Source organism: Symphalangus syndactylus, chromosome 13, assembly GCF_028878055.3.
Source record: "Symphalangus syndactylus isolate Jambi chromosome 13, NHGRI_mSymSyn1-v2.1_pri, whole genome shotgun sequence".
In the NCBI taxonomy this organism is placed as follows: domain Eukaryota; kingdom Metazoa; phylum Chordata; class Mammalia; order Primates; family Hylobatidae; genus Symphalangus; species Symphalangus syndactylus.
This window is the reverse complement of record NC_072435.2, coordinates 124,565,953-124,588,151: the sequence shown is the minus strand read 5'-3', so window position 1 is coordinate 124,588,151 and position 22,199 is coordinate 124,565,953. Positions and strand designations below refer to the sequence as shown.

At 42.4% G+C, this 22,199-nt stretch overlaps 1 protein-coding gene across 8 annotated transcripts in view; it reads right to left on the bottom strand.

Annotated features, from left to right (window-relative positions):
• The window catches only part of GLT1D1 (glycosyltransferase 1 domain containing 1), a 133,765-nt gene that overhangs the window by 87,034 nt on the left and 24,532 nt on the right, over window positions 1–22,199 (bottom strand). For all 8 annotated transcript variants that reach the window (XM_055237234.2, XM_055237236.2, XM_055237237.2 and 5 more), the window contains exon 3: window positions 10,093–10,198. In XM_055237234.2, the coding sequence (XP_055093209.1) occupies window positions 10,093–10,198 (106 nt within the window). The remainder of the gene's footprint in view (window positions 1–10,092; window positions 10,199–22,199) is intronic.

Genomic DNA, 22,199 nt, shown 5'->3' with positions numbered 1-22,199 from the left:
TTAGGAAATGCACAAGGGATCTCAAAACTAAGAAAACAAAGGTAATCTATTTACTAACATTATGCTTGCCATGAAGTGCAGGGGGATGAAGAGATATTTTCCATGGAAATGTGCAGCACATTCTTCGATGGGAAGCCTCCAACACTATCAAAACGTCCATTTTTACCAAATTACGTGACAAAATCAATAATTCAAATAAAATCCAGAAGTGGATTTCTATTGAAATTTGACAAAATAATTTTAAAGTTTACCTATACATATAATTGGGTGACAAACAATCAGAAAATTTTGATAAAGAATTCAGGCCAGGCACAGTGGCTCACACTTGTAATCCCAATACTTTGGGAGGCTGAGGCAGGAAGATCACTCGAGCCCAGGCATTCAAGACCAGCCTGGGCAACATAGGGAGACCCCATCTCTACAGGAAACATTTTTGTAATTGGCCAGGCATGGTTGAGCACACGTGCAGTCCCAGCTACTCAGGAGGCTGAGGCAGGAGGATCGCTTGAGCCTGGGAAGTCAAGGCTGCAGTGAGCCATGATTGTGCCACTGTACTCCAGCTTGGGTGACAGAGGAAGAAGAAAGAAGAAAGGAAGAAGGAAGAAGAAGGAGGAGGAAGAGGAGGAAGAAGAAGAAGAGGAAGAGGAAGAAGAAGAAGAATTCAAAGATAAGATATGTATTAACAGATATCAAAACATATTAAAAATATAACAATTAAAACAGTGTTGGCAGTGAAGAAAAGATAGAAAGGTCAAAACCAAATACAAGGCCAGAAACAGACGCAAATACATTTAAGAATTTGACATAGCATAGGCCGGGCGTGGTGGCTCACACCTGTAATCCCAGCACTTTGGGAGGCTGAGGCAGGCAGATCACAAGATCAGGAGATCGAGACCATCCTGGCTAACACAGTGAAACCCCGTCTCTACTAAAAATACAAAAAATTAGCCGGGCGTGGTGGCGGGCGCCTGTAGTCCCAGCTACTCGGGAGGCTGAGGCAGGAGAATGGCGTGAACCCGGGAGGCGGAGCTTGCAGTGAGCCGAGATGGTGCCACTGCACTCCAGCCTGGGCAACACAGCAAGACTCCGTCTCAAAAAAAAAAAAAAAAAAAAAGAATTTGACATAGCATAAAGTCAGAGAAGTGGTTAAACACATGGAAAAAGTTAGTTTCCTACCTTATATCACATATCTGAAAAGGTGGTTCAGGAGCTAAGTAAAAAAAGGTAAGACTACAAGAGAAGTCTGGAATGATATAAGTGAACGAGCAACTGGCCTCAGCCTGGGAAAGGTTTTCTGAGCATAAAAAGCTACAACATTATTAGGTACCACAGGCAGGATATGAAAAGGAGAAAGAAAAAAGCTATGAAATTAATTCTAAAGATAAAAAAGCTTTGATTATATTAAAATTTAAAAACTACTGAAATACCACAAATTAAAACAAAAATAACAATTTGGAAGAAACATGTGCAATTGACATGGAGAAAAGAGGAATAATATCCTTACTTAGGAGCTCTTCAAAATTAACAAGGAAGCCAAACATCCCAAGGGAGAAAAGGGATGGGAAAAATGGGACATTCACGTGAGAGCAAACACAAGGGACCATCTAATGTGAGGAAAAGTCAAATTTCTCTAATAACAAAATAAATCTAATTAGAACAACAGGAAAGAATTGCATCACATATAAGACTGGCAGTTTTAAAAATAAAAATGCCCAATGTTGACAAAGGTGAGAAAATGAAAACATATACCCACTTGGTGAATTAAAATGCAAATATTCTTTCTGAAGAGAAATTTGAGAAACTGCATCAATATATTCACATGTTCGTAGCTTTAGACCTTGCAATTCTACCTCTATGAATTCAACCTAAAGATACAATCAGACAAGTACACAAAGACAGAAACACATTGTTCCCTGTGGTGTTGTTTATAATAAAGATATAAATGCCCAATCTCAAAGAATCGGTTACAGAATTTATGATAGAATTCTATGCAGCCATTAAAACCATGTTTGGAACCTTAAAATTATCAAAAATGTAGCTGGGTGTGGTGGTGCATGCCTGTAGTCCCAGCTACTCAGGAGGCTGAGACAGGGTATCGCTTGAACCTGGGAGGCGGAGGTTGCAGTGAGCCAAGATCGTGCCACTGCACTCCAGCCTGGTGACAGAGCAAGACTCCATCTCAAAAAAAAAAAAAAAAAAAAAAAAAGGATGTGTCATTCAGCCCAAATTTTCAAAAATAATAACAATGAAAATATAGTCATAGACATACAAATATAAATAATTAAAAGATCACCTACCAAAAAGCTAGTCATGGTTAAAGTACACATAAAATACAAAAAAAAATTAGGTAACTTGCTTTTCCCTGGATTCTTCAGTACTTTCCAAAATTTCTACATTGCATTGGGACAGCCATTTTTTTTAGTTAGAAAGAAAATTCTTAAAATATTTTATAAAGTCAGGACTTTCAATCTTTCAAGACTTTCTGTAGATAATATATATCCTCCTATCTTTCTCCCACATCATTATTTTCTCCTCTACTCATTATGAAAATGCTATTATTTCTCTGATCTTAAAAACGACTTTCTTAATCCCACAGTCCCTGCTTCAATTATTGTCGTTTTTCCCTTTTCTCCTTGACAAAGAAAGCCCTAGGGTTACCTTGACTCAACACCTCCAATGCCTCTCTTCTCATTTAAACCACTCCAGGCAGCTCCACCGACTGCACCATTGAAATTGCGCTCAAGGTCACGAATGACCTCCATGTTGGTAAGCTGAATGATTCCATCCTCAGTCTTCATCTTACTTGACCTATCAATAGCAACAGGCACATACGCTCTCTCCTTCCTCCTTGAAATGCTTCTTCATTGGTTTCTGCCATACCATTCCATTTCATCGAACTGGCCACTCAATCTCAGTCTCACTAATTCCTCATTTCTCAAAAATGGGCTGCTCCAAGACTCAGTTCTTGGACTTCTCTTCTCTATCTGCACTTACTCCTTTGGTGAGCTCACCAGTTTCCAGTTTTCAATAGCATCTGTAAGGCCGGATGCAGTGGCTCACGACTGTAATCTCAGCACTTTGGGAGGCCGAGGCAGGAGGATCAACTGAGGTCAGGAGTTCGAGACCAGCCTGACCAACATGCAGAAACCCCGTCTCTACTAAAAATTACAAAATTAGCTCAGCGTGCTGGTGCATGCCTGTAATCCCAGCTACTCAGAAGGCTGAGGCAGGAGAATAGCTTAGCCCTGGGAGGCGGAGGTTGCAGTGAGTCAAGATCACTCCAGCCTGGGTGACAGAGCGAGACTCCATCTCAAAAAAAAAAAAAAAAAATAGCATCTGTATATTGACCAACAAACTCCTGACCCCTCCCCAACTTGCCCAAACTTCTACCTACTTTATACCTCCATTCAGACGCCTAACACAAACCCTAAGCTTCATACCAGTGTCAAATAATGAGAACCATATTTCTAGCGATGAAATAAAAATACATACAGTTGTATATAGTTGTATATGTGCATATATACATACATTATTTCCAAGCTCTGTCTAAGAGGGCTTACAAGAAATGACACTGAGTAAGCAGTAAGCACAGATCTTACTTTCTAAATAATATTCTCTAAAAAGACAAAAAAAATAATAAAGGAACCAGGACTCCTTTGAGAAATAACCATTTCCAGAAGTAGGACAAGGTAGACAGGAGATGAATCAGGAACATTTTATGATGCCAGAAAGTAGAAAAGTGCTCAGAAAATGACGAATGATGAGAGCATGTCAAAAGAACACAGGCATCAGCTCAAAGCATCTCCTGTGGGCAAATCTGGGACAATTTGAGCAACCAAATAAACAAAAATAGTAACAGATAACCTGTAAAGGAAAATAAAATAAATATCTATGAGTCCATGTTTTATTTATACATATATATTATTTTCTTTTTCTTTTTTCTTTTTTTTTTGAGATGGAGTCTTGCTCTGTCACCCAGGTTGGAGTGCAGTGGTGCAATCTCAGCTCACTGTAACCTCCACCTCCTGGGTTCAAGCAACTCTCCTGCCTCAGCCTCCTGAGTAGCTAGGATTACAGGCATGCACCACCATGCCTGGCTAATTTTTTTTTCTGTATTTTTAGTAGAGATGAGGTTTCACCATGTTGACCAGGCTGGTCTCGAACTCCTGATCTCAAGTGATCCACCCAACTCAGCCTCCCAAAATGCTAGGATTACAGGCATGAGCCACCATGCCCGGCCCCCATGAGACGGATCAAAGGGGAAAGACTTCTGTAAGGTAGAATTCCAGTTAATAAACAAGATGCAGTGCAAATGGAAAAATCACCATCAGGCAAATACCACAGGAATAATCACTGCAGACGAGAATCAGGAAAGGACGATTCCTTCCCTGCAGCAGGACCCAGAAATGGCAGATTCTTCCTCCAGCAGGCCCCGCTTCCCCTGCCTGTGTCTGCCCCGAGGTTTCCTTTCTGCCTCCTCTACAACCCTGTCACCAGTCGAGGCACATTCCATCACAGGTCCCCTACTGAAGGGAGAAGTAAGGAAAGACGGACAGGGAGGAGCTCCGCCGGACTTCCCACCAAGGCCCACTTTCATAATCCAAGCACCACACAGTGCCGACGCGGAAGGAGGCTCGAGCCCAGCACGGGTCGTTCTGCTGGCCTCAGCTATGAGAAGCTCTCCATTTGCTCTGAAAACTAACAAGAGGTGGAAGGAAACTATATCTGGGGGAATAGACTTTATCCTGTGAAAATAAGATAAAAAAGAAAGAAAAGTAGCTAAATAACAATTGACTGACAACGGGCCCTTCAGGAGAGTGTGTAAACCTTCCTTTGCCGGGAACCTTCAAAACTGAGAAACTTAAGAATTGAACAATCAGTGGGGCGCGATGGCTCACACCTGTAATCCCAAAACTTTGGAAGGCCGAGGCAAGCCGATCACTGTGGTCAGGAGTTCGAGACCAGCCTCGCCAACATGGGGAAACTCCATCTTCACTAAAAATACAAAAATTAGCCGGGCGTGGTGGTGCGCACCTGTAGTCCCAGCTACTCGGGAGGCTGAGGCAGGATCACTTGAACCCAGGAGGTGAAGGTTGCAGTGAGCTGAGATCGCACCACTGCACTCCAGCCTGGACGACAGAGCAAGACTCTGTCTCCAAAAAAATAATAAAATTAAATTAAATTTAAAAAAAACACATTTCTTATGAAAAATATAAAGCTACCATTTTTGCACTTTTAGTTGAACACTGCCATTTTGAAATAGATTCACTCACTTTCGCATGTGATTTTTTTTGTAAAAAATATCTTTGGGCTTAAATATCTATAGCTTAAAACTTACGAAACTACCAATATTCAGCCATTTTATGCCTATAAAATAGCAAATTCACCACGTTTAACCTATAGTGTGCTATATATTTCCTATTTATGAGGCTATTTTTGAGGTGTTTCATTTTATACAAACTCTTTTGCTCATTTGCTTGACAATAATATTTTCTTTTCTTTCCTTCCTTCATTCCTTTCTTTCTTCTTCTTCTTCTTTGAGACAGAGTCTCCCTCTTTCACCCAGGCTGGAGTGCAGTGGCGAGATCTCAGCTCACTACAACTTCTGCCTCCCAGGTTCAAGCAATTCTCTTCCCTCAGCCTCTTGAGTAGCTGGGATTACAGGCATGTGTCACCATGCCCAGCTAATTTTTGTATTTTTAGTGAAGACGGAGTTTCCCCACGTTGGCCAGGCTGGTCTCAAACTCCTGACTGCAGTAATCCACCCACCTCGGCCTCTCAAAGTGCTGAGATTACAGGCGTGAGCCACCACGCCTGGCCAAGCATATTTTCTTCTAATGTGTACCTGGATGATCCTTCACCAAACAATTTCCTTAGGTTTCACATACTCTTCGTTTAGTTTTGATATTGATAATTATCAAGTACTTATTACATTATAATATTTATAAGCCAAAAAGCTGAAGCTAAATTCAAATACTACATAATGTAGAAAAAAATTTAAATACTAAAAACTTCAAAAATAGACCCTATAGGAAAAATTTAACTATTTAAAAACATTTGATTAAAAATGAAATACTTATTATAAAGCTAGACAAGTTCAATACTTTCTTTTACAGAAACGTGTGCTATATTGTAGTGGGCAAAGAATCTGCTTCATGCAGCTTTCCTGACCACTAACCTCGATCAATAACCCCCCAAAATAGAAATCAGTGTTTGCTTTAATAACAATGCAATGAATAGTACTAATGATAATACTGTAAGATGGATTCATTCAATGTTGTTTCTAGTAAACAGAATTATTTTCCTTCCATAAGGCAGTGCATTACCAACTACAGGAATCTAAAGGTAATGAATTTGCAGAGTGTAAGAACAACAACAATAAGAAAACCTGTAATAAAAGATCCCCTTTTAAGGTAACCCCAGCATGTTTTAATGCCTTTTTTTATTGTAACACACACACGCACACACATGCACACGCACACGTGTGCTCTCTATTATGATAAGGTGGTGTGAAAGGAAAATATCTCGGGCCCCCAAATCACTAAGCTAAAGGGAAAAGTCAAGCTGGGAACTGCTAAGGGCAAAACTCCCTCCCATTCTATTCAAAATCACCCCCTGCTCACTGAGATAAATGTATATCTGATTGCCTCCTTGGGAAAGGCCAATCAGAAATGCAAAAGAATGCAACCTTTTGTCTACCAGTGACCTGGAAAACCTCTCCCTGCTTCAAGTCTTCCTGCCTTTGCTTCCAGTTGTCCTGCCTTTCCAGACCGAACCAGTGTACCTCCTACATATATTGATTGATGTCTCACATCTCCCTAAGACGTAGAAAACCAACCTGTGCGTGACCCCCTTGGGCACGTGTCATCAGGACCTCCTGAGGCTGGGTCATGGGTGTGTGTCTTCAACGTTGGCAAAATAAACTTTCTAAATAGTAACTGAGACCTGTCTCGGGTTTTCTGGGTCCACACTTGCATTGCCACAACATATGATCAGGGGTCCTCAGGAAGGACTAGGGTCCTAAATGCAGTGATACCTCTCAGTAACCCTGGTTTTCAGAAGCGAGACTGACACCTACATTACCAAACAAGGAATCTGAGGCTCCGGACAGAACTTTGAATGCTGTCCCCAGTATGGAATAGGGTGATCCAGCTACATAAAGACTTGAATTGTCCCAAATTCCCTGGCCAGAGCTTCCCAGCCATGAGGTGAGCCACAGAAAATTAATGGCTGGTGATTTATTGGGATAAAATCAATGACCAGTTTTGCTTTGTATTGTTTTTGACAATGATTCAAAGATTTAAAAGGGTTGAAGGGATAGTTAGGCAGTACTTGTTGGGTCAACTGTTAACTCTGATTTCAGGGTTATTCCAGACACAGGTGAGGCTTTCTTCTAACACCAGCAGCCAGTGAACATGTGGGAGGACAAACTGCACAGAATCCCATCGACTGTCCGGGCAAACCCCAAGGAAGCCCACTGAGCACCTCATGACTGATCGGAAAAGTTCTTTGTTTTGGGTATGCATGTATAGTTAGTTCTTTTGATTTAATTTCTGCTTTTTTTCACAATTTTCATATGATCATGGAAGATTCGTATTGCTTTTATCATTATTTTATTTTATTTTTTATTTTTTAATTAATTAATTTTTTTTTTTTTTGAGACAGTCTCGCCCTGTCACCCAGGCTAGAGTGCAATGGCAAGATCTCGGCTCACTGCAACCTCTGCCTCCCGAGTTCAAGCAATTCTCCTGCCTCAGCCTCTCAAGTAGCTGGAACTACAGGCACAGGCCACCATGTCCGGCTAATTTTTGTATTTTTAGTAGAGATGGGGTTTCACCATGTTGGCCAGGCTGGTCTCAAACTCCTGACCTCAGGTGATCCACCTGCCTCAGTCTCCCAAAGTGCTAAGATTACATGTGTCAGCCACCACACCTGGCCACCTCCTGGGTTAAAGTGATTCTCCTGCCTCAGCCTCCCAAGTAGCCAGAATTACAGGCACCCACCACCATACCCGGCTAATTTTTGTATTTTTAATAGAGATGGGGTTTCACCATGTTGGCCAGGCTGGTCTCGAACTCCTGACCTCAAGTGATCCACCTGCCTCAGGCCTCCCAAAGTGCTGGGATTACAGGCCTGAGCCACCGTGCCTGGCCTGCTTTTATCATTATTTTAATTCTTATTATTGTATTTGTTAGACAAAGAAATGGGAGTGATTTTTTTAATCAAGCCTTTCAATCCACTTTAAATTGCCATACAAATATGATAATTTTCTAAGTATGCCTTGTCAAAAGACACAATGACAACAAATTTAGTTCAAAGATTATAATGGGCTTTTATTAGCAATTCTAGAATTGGGCAGCACCTCATTCTACAAAACAGAATGAGTGTTCTGACGAGCTGCGCAGAGGAGGCGTGTTTTACAGCCAGACACGGGCTGAAGAAAGCAGACACAGAAAACAAAAAGCAGATGGGGCATTTCAGAGTTACTTTCCCTACAGGGTTAAAGCAGAGAAGACTTCCCTATTCTGCTGACTGAAGTTGGCTGGAATTTCTTGCTTTTTAGAAAACTGGCCCATTTCAGGCTGGGCACGGTGTCTCATGCCCGTAATCCCAGCACTTTGGGAGGCCGAGGCAGGTGGATCGCTTGAGGCCAGGAGTTTGAGACCAGCCTGGCAAAATGGTGAAACCCCATCTCTACTAAAAATACAAAAATTAGCCGACTGTGGTGGCAGATGCCCGTAATCCCAGTTACTCGGGAGCCTGAGGCACAAGAATCCCTTGAACCCGGGAGGCTGAGGTTGCAGTGAGCCAAGATCGCGCCATTGCACTCCAGCCTGGGCAACGGAATGAGACTCTGTCAGGAAAAGAGAAGAGAAGAAAGAAGAGAGAAAGAAGACTGACCCATTTCAAAGTTCAGTTTGATTACACAGCGCCCAGCACAAGTGACTCCTTTCTGTCTTGGGCTGGTCTGCTGGGGCACAGTGCAGGGGCCAGTCCAGAACAACAGCCTCTGATGAACCTCCTTTCACCACGTCGACATGGAAAAGTTGGGAAGTACAGTGCTGGAAGGAAATCTCAACTGGGGATAATAACTTCCCCCACCCTGGGGGCATTAGAATTATAGGGAGACATACTAAGGTAGTTGTGGTACCTGGAGGCTGCTGCCCATGATTAGTATCTGGGATCAGAGACGTGCAGGGCAGCCCCCAGGATTATCACAGTGACCCCTGTGAGAAGTCCCACTCAGAGCATGTAGAGCTGTTCTCACGGCAGCTACCCCTCAGGTCCCCAGGACAGCTAGAGGGACATACCCAAGGAAAAGGCCTGAGCCACAGTTTAGAAATCCTGTTGGTGGCCCTTCGTGCAAATGGCATATATAGCTCAGAAAGCTACATAGATAAGACCCATGCCAAAGACAGTCTACTTGGGCAAACCTGATGCGAACTAGATCCCAATTTGTGTGCTGCTAAGGCTGGAGTTTGCCTGTGATCCGTGTTTTCTACATCCAGAACACCTTTTTTTTGAGAAGAGGGCTTTGCTCTACCACCTAGGCTGGATTGCAACCATAGCAGACTGCAGCCTTGGGCTCCTGGGCTCCAGCAATCCTCCTGCCTCAGCCTCCCAAGCAGCTAGGACCACAGGCATGCCTCACTATCAAGTGATCCTCCTGCTTCAGCCTCCCAAACAGCTGGGACCACAGGCATGCCTCACTATCAAGTGATCCTCCTGCCTCAGCCTCCCAAACAGCTGGGACCACAGGCATGCCTCACTATCAAGTGATCCTCCTGCCTCAGCCTACCAAACAGCTGGGACCACAGGCGTGCCTCACTATGCCTGGCTCCATGCAGACCATTCTAAAGAGGCTTATCTAATATTAACTGTAGTTAAAGACTTAAGTGCAATAACCTGTTAGCAATGACTATTTGTGGCAAAATAAAAATGTGCCAAATGAAAGAAAAGGTTACATGAAATTGGTTTTAAGTGCTAAGATGTAAACCTTCCGGACAATTGGTGCCCTCAGTCTTTGGTTTCAATTAATTCCATTCACACAGTTTAAATGTTTGGCAAGGGTGAAATTCTCGCAGGTATTACCTGGCCTCCTCAAGAACTCTGCCCATGACTGTGTTTTTTTCTCTCTGGTTGGCATCTTCATTTACATCAGTTCCACCAAAGATGACTCCAAAAGGGATTCGGTGGCCTGCAAAACGATGAGAGTCACCAAGCAGAATTTAGCCCTAAAAACAGCCTTCACCAACCATTCCCAAGCAAGGATCTTAAACACTGAAGTTCCCAGATCACAGGAGCTGTGTGTTGCTGTATGTTTAGCTGCATCCACCTCTCCTGGATAGCAGAAATAGGTATCACTATGATAAACACAACACCAAGAGGAATCACGGGAGACCCCAACCACTGCTGTCAGGGCTATCTTTCAATTAATTCGTTTTAAACTTTAGCAAATAAAAAATATTGGTAGCCATCATCTATCAAAGCCAAGCTTATCATTCCTAGGAAATGGGCTAATCTGGCCTCATCAAAATTCATGACAAAAAAAAGGGCTCTCCAAACTGAGTCCTATTGTTCATCAACACCAACAGGCACCATGCTAGCTTGGGACGAAAACAGGGGAGAGAGAGGTACAGACAACCTTGATGATATCCTCAAGAACTGTTCAGTGCAGCAGGGATGATACATCATGACAGGCACAACTAGGATGAGGGCCAAAATAACACAAGGTGCTGAGGGCATAAAGTGGGAAAGAATTTGCAAAGGGAGTATGTAGATTCCGAGTGATGGGTCCTGTGCGGATGGGAGGCAGTGTGTGAGTCCACTCCCTGCTTCCTCGATGAACATTTCATGAGCGCAGATGGGCAGGACAGGGCATTAGCCCTGCCCGTCTCAGGCTGAATGACGTGCTCATCAAAAGCGACTCCCCGAAAGGACTCCCAAAGGTCAACTAAAAATTTCAAAGAGACTATGGCCTACAAATCACCCAACAGACCAGATCTAACCGGAGTTCACCCAGTTAGATTTCCCAAGCAAGCTATTTCTATCAAGAGATTTAAAGGAGAAGATTCTGATCTTTCCTTTTACTGGCCTTTGAATTGTTTTTGTCATGTAAATTAGCAGATCCCATCTTCTTTCTCTCTATCTAGGTCACTCTCACCCTAGAATTCCACTGCTGTGAATTCAGCCTCTAGATATTAAGCTGAACAATAATAATACCAGCAAGGCTGCTAAAAGTAGCACAATTTGAGAAGCAACTTACTTGTGCATTGGTGAAGACCAACTCTTTTTCTTGGAGCCGTGTGTGTGTGTGTGTGTGTGTGTGTGTGTGTGTACTCACATAGAAAGACTGGCAAAAAAAAAAAACAAAAAACGCATATTGGTGAACAAAAGATGCTTGCACAAAAACAAAAGCCATAAACACACATTTCTATATGCACAGAACATCTGTGACAGTACACAAAATAATAACTGTTGTCACCTCTGGGAAAGAGACCTGGAAGGCTACAGATCTGGGATGGGCCAGGCGTGGTGGCTCACACCTGTAATGCCAGCACTTTGGAAGGCCAAGGTGGGCAGATCACCTGAGGTCAGGAGTTTGAGATCAGCCTGGGTAACATGGTGAAATTCTGTCTCTATTTTTGTAAAAATACAAAAATTGGCCAGGTGTGGTGGGGCACACCTGTAATCCCACCTACTCCGAAGGCTGAGGCATGAGAATCATTTGAACCCGGGAGGCAGAGGTTGGAGTGAGCTGAGATCACGCCACTGCACTGCAGCCTGGGTGATAGAGTGAGACTCTGCCTCAAAAAAAAAAAAAAAATATATATATATATATATATATATCTGGGTTGGGAGTGAGACTTACTTTTCACTCTGTAACATTTTGTATTGTTTGAATTTCTTACTATAGACCTGTAAGAACTTTTCCAAAAATGCAGAGAGACATAGAAACTCCTGCCTAGTAGAGATGGTTCACCACGGGTGATGGGTTTAGGCTTTGGAAGATGTTGGGACAGATTGAAGATTTTTCTCGTAGGGTAAGGACATGAATCTGTGGTAGGAAGAATAATTGCTCCTAGAGATGTCCAGATCCTAATTCTCAGGACCCATGAGGTTGGGAGAGGGGAGGGGCATTACGGTAGACTATCCAGGCAGGCTCAACATAACCACAGGGGTCGTTACAAGTGGAAGAGGGAAGCCAGGGAGTCCAGTTCAGAGTGAGGAAGACCTCACCAACCTGATGGCTCTGGAGATGAAGGGCCATGAGCCAAGACATGTGGGTGCCCCTCAAGGCTGGAAAAGACAAGAAAACAGATTCTCCCCAAGAGCCTCCAGGAAGGAGCGCAGCTGCTGACACCTGAATTTCAGCCTAGGAGATCCGCTTCAGCTTTCCAACCTCCAGAACAGGCTCCCCTGTCACAGCCTCAGTGGTCCTGGGAAGTAGGCTGTGGACATCTCTGGGAGCAATTATTCTCCAGAACTGGAGGTCAGGTGATGAATTTCTGTTGTCTGAAGCCACTGGGTTTGTGGTAAATTATTACAGCAGCAGTGGGAAACTGATACACCCTATTGCCACAAAGGGACTGTATTAGTCCATTTTCAAGCTGCTGATAAAGACATACCCAACTGGCATGGCAATTGGATATGTCTGGGCAATTTACAAAAGAAAGAGGTTGAATGGACTCACAGTTCCACGTGGCTGAGGACACCTCCCAATCATGGCAAAAGGTGAAAGGCACATCTCACACGGTGGCAGACAACAGAAGACAGCGTGTGCAGGGAAACTCCCCTTTATAAAACCATCATATCACAAAAGACTTATTCACTATCATCAGAATAGCACGGGAAAGGCCTGCCTCCATGATTCAATTACCTCCCACCAGGTCCTTCCCACAACACACGGGAATTGTGGGAGCTATAATTCAAGAAGAGATTTGGATGGGGACACAGCCAAACCATATCTGGGATATTCCCCCAATAACAACTGCTACTAAAGGAGGCTAAGTAAAACAGTGAGAAAGTCATTTTCAGTGAAATTCCCAAAGACAGAAAAATAGACACCTAAAAGATACGCACTATCAATCAGGTTGTTTAAAAGGTGTGAACATATTTAGTACTTAAGATGACAGCCCTTTCTTACTCAATCAGACCAGCAGCAATAACTCATATATGTCAAAGCTAATTTGACCTATCTGGAGAAATCACAGGACTTTCACTCCAGACAGCCCCAGGTTAGAATTCTGCTTCTCCACCTAGAACAGGCATGACTTTGGCCAAGCTACTCAGTGACTGTAGTAAATAACAATGTATTGTACACTTGAAAATTGCTAAGAGAGGGGCCAGGCATGGTGCCTCATACCTGTAATCCCAGCACTTTGGAAGGCCAAAGCGGGTGGATCACTTGAGGTATGGAGTTCGAGACCAGCCTGGCTAACATGGTGAAACCCCATCTCTACTAAAAATACAAAAATTAGCTGGGTGTGGTAGCACACGCCTTTAATCCCAGCTACTCGGGAGGCTGAGGCAGGAGAATCGCTTGAACCTGAAAGGCAGAGGTTGCAGTAAGCCAAGACTGTGCCACTGCACTCCAGCCTGGGTGACACAGCGAGACTCTGTCTCAAAAAAATAAGACTCTTATAAATTCACCCATGATTGCAATTGAAAAATTCTGGAAGTCTTCTGCTATAACATGATGTAGCATGATGTAGATAAAATATTTTTGCAAACTCTTTTTATTATTGTACATATATATGGTATACAACATGATGTTTTAAAATATGTATACATTGTGGAATGGCTAAATCAAGCTAATTAGGCCAAGCACGGTGGCTCACACCTGTAATCTCAGCACTTTGGGAGGCCAAGGCAGGAGGATTGCTCCAGCCCAGGAGTTTGAGACCAGCCTGGGAAACACAGCAAGACCCCATTTCTTAAAGAAAAAAAAAAAAAAAAAAAAAAACAAGCTAATTAGCATATGTATTACCTCACATATTTATCATTTATTTGGTGATGAGAACACTTCAAACCTACTACTCTCTTAGCAATTTTTTTTCTATTTTTTGAGACAGAGTCTCACTTGGTCACCCAGGCTAGAGTGCAGTGCTGCTATCTTGGCTCACAGCCTCCACATCCAAGGTTCAAGTGATGCTCCTGCCTCAGCCTCCTGAGTAGCTGGGACTGCAGACATGCGCCACCACGCCCAGCTAATTTTTGTATTTTTAGCAGAGACAGGGTTTCACTATGTTGGCCAGGCAGCTCTCGAACTCATGACCTCAAGTGATCCACCCGCCTCAGCCTTCCAAAGTGCTGGGATCACAGGTATAAGCCACCACCCCTGGCCCCCCTCTTAGCAATTTTCAAGTATACAATACATTGTTATTTACTACAGTCACCATGCTGTGCAATAGATCTTGAATGGATTCCTTCTAGCTGAAATTTTGTGCTCAAAGACCAACGTTTCCCTAATCCGCTCACAATCCTGAGCGCCTGGTAACCATCCTACTACTCTCTGCTTCTATGAATTCGACTATTTGGATTTCACATACAAGTGAGAACCATGTGGTTTTTGTGTTTCTGTTCCTGGTTTATTGTATTTCACATTATGTCCTCCAGGCTCATCCATGTTGTTACAAACGACAGAATATCCTTCGTTTTCCACTACATATATATACCCCATTTTCTGTATCCATTTACCATCAATGGGCACAGGTTGATTCCCTGTCCTGGCTATTTTGAATAGTGCTGCAGTGAACAAGGGGTTGCAGATATCTCTTCCATGCACTGATTTCATTTCCTTTGCACATATACCCAGAAGTGGGATTGCTGGATCCTACGGTAGTTCTATTTTTCATTTTAGAGGATATATTTGCAAACTCTTATTCACTCTTCAAAACCCTATTCAGTCATCCCCTTGTTTCTGAAATCTTCTCCAGGTCTCTCAGAAGTAAATCCCTTCCCTTCTATGTCATGCCATGTATCATAAGGTCTTGGGTTTCATCTGTAGACTAGAAGATTCTCTTATTTACATCTGCACCCCTTGCTCTAATGTGATGGCACTCAAAGTTAGGTCCTCCAACAGCATTTGCTGAAATGCACTGAGAATGAAGAGTGGTACACAAGCTATTTTCCAAGTGGGTTGACTCAGAGCCACCCACGTAAGGGTCTTATTCTTAAATCAGTGCTTGTGCTAGAGGTTTGTCTCTCCCAGTAATCTGCTGAGAAAAACAGAAAATCATAGCTTCCTAAACTTGGCTTCTTTTTTTTGGGTGGGGGGATGGAGTCTAGCTCTGTCGCCCAGGCTAGAGTGCAGTGGCGCGATCTCGGCTCACTACACGCTCCGTCTCCCGGGTTCAAGCTATTCTCCTGCCTCAGGCTCCCGAGTAGCTGGAATTACAGGCATCCGCCACCATGCTCAGCTAATTTTTGTATTTTTAGTAGAGAGGGGGTTTCACCGTGTTGGCCAGGCTGGTCTTGAACTCCTGACCTCGTGATCCCCCCGCCTCAGCCTCCCAAAGTGCTGGGATTACTAGCATGAGCCACCGCGCCCTGCCCTAAACTTGGCTTCTCAGCCACCCTACCCTATCTGCTTCCTTATTAGGCTCAAGCCTCAAGCATATTCTTAAAAAGAAACACGGCTGGGCGCGGTGGCTCACGCCTGTAATCCCAGCACTTTGGGAGGCCGAGGCGGGCGGATAATGAGGTCAGGAGATCGAGATCAGCCTGGCCAACACGGTGAAACCCCGTCTCCACTAAAAATACAAAAATTAGCTGGGCGTGGTGGCGTGTGCTTGTAATCCCAGCTACTCAAGAGGCTGAGGCAGGAGAATTGCTTGAACCAGGGGAGTCAGAGGTTGCAGTGAGCCGAGATCCCACCACTGCACTACAGCCTGGCGACAGAGAAAAAAAAAATTAAAAACATAAATAAATAAATAAATAAATAAATAAATAAATAAATAAATAAATAAAAAGAAACACGAAGAGCTTCATTAACACACTCTTGGCCAGCATCAAATTAAGCTTCTCCTTGTGTGCCATTTAGGATATATAGGAAAGAGTCCAGAAAGCATACTACCTGGGAACAGGTTCTATTCCATCTAAGTTTAAGGACACCTGTAAAGTTCTGTTCTCATACACTTGAAACGATGGATTGGTATGCATGTCAAAAATATTTTACAGACATGCCCAAGAGGGAGAAACAAATATAATGTGTTACTTTAATGTTCATATAATAATTGGTCCACAGCTTAAGGAATTAAAGTTGATATTGTTCTTTAAAACATTTCCAGGCTGGGTGTGGTGGCTCACATCTGTAATTCCAGCATTTTGGGAGGCCAAGGTAGGTGGGTCACCTGAGGTCAGGAGTTCAAGACTAGCCTGGCCAACATGGTGAAATCTCATCTCTACTAAAAATACAAAAATTGGCAGGGCGTGGTGGCGGGCGCCTGTAATCCCAGCTACTCGGGAGGCTGAGACAGGAGAATTGCTTGAACCTGGGAGGTGGAGGTTCAGTGAGCCAAGATCTCGCCATTGTACTCCAGCCTGGGCGACAAGAGCCAGACTCTGTCTCAAAAAAACAAACAAACAAACAAAAAAATTGCATTAGACCTGCAATATATCTGTAATGTGTATGAATGTTGTTAAGGTGCTATTTTCCATTATTTGCATATTCTACTTAGCTATTTTATATAATTATTTGCTCAGCAAATACTGATTTTAAACAGAAAAGCAAACTTCCACTTGTCCAAGCTGTTATGGTTTTACTTAGCAATATTTAATATACACAGTTACATAAATGTGACTAGTTATAACTTGGCAATATGTATGAAAAGCTTTAAAAATGCATATACCCTTTGATCCTGCAATGTTATTTCTGGAAAATCCTAAAGGAAATGGGCTCCAAAGGTTTATGCAGAAGGCTGTTCATCACGATATTGTTTAAAACTGAGGGGGAAAATGGAAATAGGACGTGACCATTCATAACTTGCTGCAAAAGAACATTCAATGACAGAGGAAATATATACAATCTATTTCTAACATATTGTAAAATAGGTTACGAAATTATAAGTATAATATGATTGCAATTTTTAAAATATACACACAAACTACAGAGCAAGGGTTAGATACAGCAATATCTCTGCATCCAAAGCATTTATCAAAGTGCTTAGCACATACTAAATACTCCACAAAAAATATATATTTTTATATATTATATATAAGAAATATATATTATATAGGTATATATATATTTATTTTATGTATCTATATCTATAAATATATATATATATTTTGTTGTTGTTGTTTTTTGTTTTTTCGATACAGAGTCTCACTCTGCTGCCCAGACTGGAGTGCAGGGGCATGATCTCAGCTCACCGCAACATTCACCTCCCGGGTTCAAGCGATTCTTCTGCCTCAGTCTCCCAGGTAGCTGGGATTACAGGCACTCGCCACCATGGTCAGCTAATTTTTTTTGTATTTTTAGTAGAGACGGGGCTTCACCCATGTTGGCCGGGCTAATCTTGAAATCTTGACTTCAAGTGATCTGCCTGCCTCGGCCTTCAAAGTGCTGGGATTACAGGTGTGAGGCACCGCGCCTGGACTACAAATATTGTTTTTCTTTTTTTTAGACGGAGTCTTGCTCTGTCCCCCAGGCTGGAGTGCAGTGGCGTGATCTCGGCTCACTGCAAGCTCCGCCTCCTGGATTCACGCCATTCTCCTGCCTCAGCCTCTCCGAGTAGCTGGGACTACAGGCGCCCGCCACCACGCCCGGCTAATTTTTTGTATTTTTAGTAGAGACGGGGTTTCACCGTGTTAGCCAGGATGGTCTCGATCTCCTGACCTCATGATCCACCCGCCTCGGCCTCCCAAAGTGTTGGGATTACAGGCGTGAGCCACCGCGCCCAGCCGACTACAAATATTTTTTAAAAGAAGTTGCAAGCTTAATTGTAAAAGTATATCTTTTTTGCAAACTTAATTTTGAATAAAAACATAAATAAAACCAAAAACACACACACAAACAGTGGTCATTTCTGGGTGGCAAAATTGCAGGTGTCATATTTTCTTCTTTGTATTTTTACATAGTTTCCAAATCACCTCCATAAGTAATTTAAAAATCAATAAGTACTATATATTTTTAAATACAGTTTAATCAATAGAAGGCTAAGAAATGTGTAGTGTATGCACAGAATGAAGTATCACACAGCCCACTAATGACAGGGTAGGGCAACTCAGTGTCTGCAACTGGTGCAGAGAAGGTCCCCAGATACTTTGTTAAGTGAAAATCTCACGGTGCACAGGGACAGCTCTTCTTACTGACAATGGTTCTGGTGCTTTTTACACATGATGCTACACAGAGAGACTTTAACCTTCAAAAACATAACCCTGAGGAATAAATACTGTTTAATTTCCATATGGACAACAACTAGGAATGAACAAGTAAAAGTTTAACCACATTTACTAAAAGTAAGCATGGCTTCAGTTCTCGATATTTATTAGATTGAGCAATGTAATTTTTTCCTCTGGGCAACAGGTTGGTTTTGCAGAGGGCTCGCTCCTCTCCTCCTTCAACTCTTAGGAGAAGCAAACCTAACTTCAGATGACTTTGTGTTTATTTGAAGCAGAGGTCAAGCATGATAAAATTGAGAACTGTAAGTTTGAAGGAAAAAACAAAAACCCAGCGAACTGACTAGAAGAGAAATAAGTCCTTGCCCATCTGTTAGTAGAATATGAACTAGAATAACCTTTCCATATAGCATTTGTCACTGTCAATCAAAACAAAAGTTACACAGCCCTTTGGCCCACAGGCTTTCCTAGGAATTTATATTTCCAACATCCACATACAATGGAGTAAAGAAATGTAATCGAAAATACTTCAGCCTTGCTTGGAATAGCAAAAAACCAAGAGAGAGACTTTTAATAAGTATGGTGCATTCTCACAGTGGAATACCTCACAGCCAATAAAAAGAATAAGATGGATGTAGCTTTGTGGATTTGGAAAAGTAGCTAAGATATGAGTTAAATATACAGACCTAATCCCACTTGTGGGAATAAAATGTTCCACATATGTGTGTAAAACATTTAAAAAGAAATAATAGGGGCCGGCCGTACTTGGTGGCTCCCGCCTGTAATCCCAGCACTTTGGGAGGCCGAGGCGGGCAAATAACTTTAAGTCAGGACATGGAGACCAGCCTGGCCAACACAGTGAAAGCCCATTTCTACTAAAAATATAAAAATTAGCTGGGCATGGTGGCACGCACCTGTAATCCCAGCTATTCTGGAGGCTGAGGCACGAGAATTGCTTAAGCCTGCTAGGCAGAGGCTGCAGTGAGCCGAGATCATGCCACTGCACTCCAGCCTGGGCCACAGAGTGAGACTCTGCCCCCCCACCCCCCAAAAAAAAAGAAAGAAAAAAATAATAAATATCACTTTACAGAAAATGACACAACTTGACAACTTGTTGGGGGTGGGGTGGGAGGAGGGAGAACATCAGGAAGAATAGCTAATGGATTCTGGTCTTAATACCTAGGTGATGGGATGATCCGTACAGCAAACCACCATGGCACACGTTTACCTGTGTAACAAATCTGCACATCCTGCACATGTACTGCTGAACTTAAAAGTTGAAGAAAAAAAGAGAACTACACAACTCACAGTCAACAGAATCACTAAACTCAGGGCCGAGGCTTTGTGACTGCATAAAAGAGTTGCAACAATCAGTGACAACCTTACAAAGGTTCCTACTGAGCTATCAGGGGTTCCGAACTTCATCTTGGCCTATAAGGAAAGTTAAACTCTACACTTCTTTCATATTCAGAGACAAAGCTCAGACTGTGTTTCACTACACTTAAAACTGAATTCAAGGCTGGGTGCAGTGGCTCATGCCTTTAATCTCAGCACTTTAGGAGGCCAAGGTGGGTGGATTGCTTGAGTCCAGGAGTTCAAGACCAGCCTGGGCAAAATGGCAAGACTTTGTCTCTAAAAATATACCAAAAAAATAGCCAGGCATGGTGGCACATGTCTGTAGTCCCACATGCCTGTACTCGGGAGGCTGAGGTGGGAGGGTTATTTCAGCCCATGAAATGGAGGTTGCAGCGAGCCAAGATTGTATCACTGCACTCCAGCCTGGGTAACAGAGTGAGACCCTGTGTCAAAAAAAAAAGAAAAAAAAATTCAAAGTCATATACTTGTTCAGCAGAAAATAACTCTCTAGAAATAATACTTTCAGAAACACTGTCCGCATATACAGAAAACAGTTCGTTTAGATTGTTCAGGCACAGATGCAAAAATATGGAAGTACAGATATATTCTCCCAAGTTCATATGCTATGTTGTCTGTACAGAGGCAAGCATTCTAATAGGTGAAATAGAAAAATTAAAGACAATATAAACATTTATTAATTGAAGACTTTAAATGATGGCATCTCCGAATAATGGATGAGATAGATCTATGTATGTGCCGCTATGGGAGAAAGTTCCCATATGTGTGGCTGAGTGGTGAAAAGGAAGATGCTGAATATATATTCGGCAGTGGGCTTCCATTTGTGTGTGTGTGTTTAAGGTGGGGGAGGAGGTACATATAAATACATGCATGGGTGTACGTGAACCTCCTCGTGTGCACGCTCTGCGTAGTGCCCTCTCACACTGAATAGTGCTGACCTGTGTAATCAGAAGGATATTGTGGGATTCATATTGTATTGACTTCCGAGCCTGGGTCATGAAAAATAAGGCAACTTCCAACTTGCTTTTCTTTTGATGGTTCTCTCAGGGAGAAGCTGGCCATCACATCATGAGGACACTCAAGAAGGCCATGGAGAGGACCATGTGGTGAGGAACTGAGACCTCCCACCAACAGCCTTATGAGTGCACTATAATGGATGCACATCAGCAAGCCCCAGTCAAGCCACCAGATGAGACTGCAGCCTCATGGGAAACCCTGAGACAGACCACCCAGCTAAGCTGCTTTTGAATGCCCACAGGAACTATTAGATAACAAATGTACTGTGATAAGCAACTAAGTTGGGGCAGGGGGTAATTTGTTATGTAATAATAGACAATCAATACAGTACATATATTTCTAGGAGAATATAACAAGAAAATGGTAACTGTGGTTACCTCTGGAAATGAGAAATAATACGGTGGGGATAAGAGGTGGGAGACAGGCTTACTTTTCATACTATACCACTCAGTTACATTTTACACCGGGGCAATTTTTCATGTATTACCTGAAAAAATAAAAAAGAACACATAGTAAGATGTGTCCGTATATGAAGAGTGTTCAGAGAGGGCTCAAATTCCTGTGGAACAGGAGGCAGGAAAAAGAGCGGGAGTTTAAATAAGGTTTGATACAATGTGGAGAAATGAAAAAATCACCTTCAGTAAAAAACCCATAAAATTTTTGAAAGTGTGACACATTTTGCTGACCAAAATTTAATCCTGATGTGATGATGATTGGAGCAAATTTTGATCCTCCAATGACATGCTATTACTATCCCTTAAAATGGTGCAGCACAAATGATACCACTACTATGTCACTTAATTCACGTTTGAGGAAAGTCACTCAGGCTGGACAATAACAAAAATATCTGTCTTGCCTTTATTTGGTGGCTCTAAGTAAAGTCAGATGGGTCTTGCAAGTGTTAAGAAAAATTTTCCACAACCTGAAAATAAGGTCAAGAATAATAAGAATAAATAAGGTCCACATGCATTTTCTTGCAATGTTCTAGGAAGCCATAATTAAAAGGGTCCTCTAAAGACTCATTTTCTGAGAGTGTATTGTTGTTTGACTTCACTATATACTATTAATTGAAAGCTCATACTCTGTGAAGTTACATTAAGCCATTTGTAGCTTTGTGTCAGGTAGAGATGTAAATCATTTCTGTCCAGTAGAAAAGATACTTCCAAAGCTTAGGGCCCATTGCCTTCTTGGATGTTAATCAGTTCTGCAACTAACCTCATGAATTTACTCTGATATTCTTTATTAAATTGCTTATTTAAACTCCAGTTGCTCAAATGTGCTTTAAACTGGTTTTAACATCTTAGTAGTTTCCTCATAAATTGATAGGTTGAACAACATCTTTCATAAGTGCTCTATTTGTAAAAGAATTCTTTTGAAAAAAATATATTTTGAAAGACGAAATATGCACTGAAAAAATTCAGGGCCAGGCTCATGCCTGCAATCCCAGCACTTTGGGAGGCTGA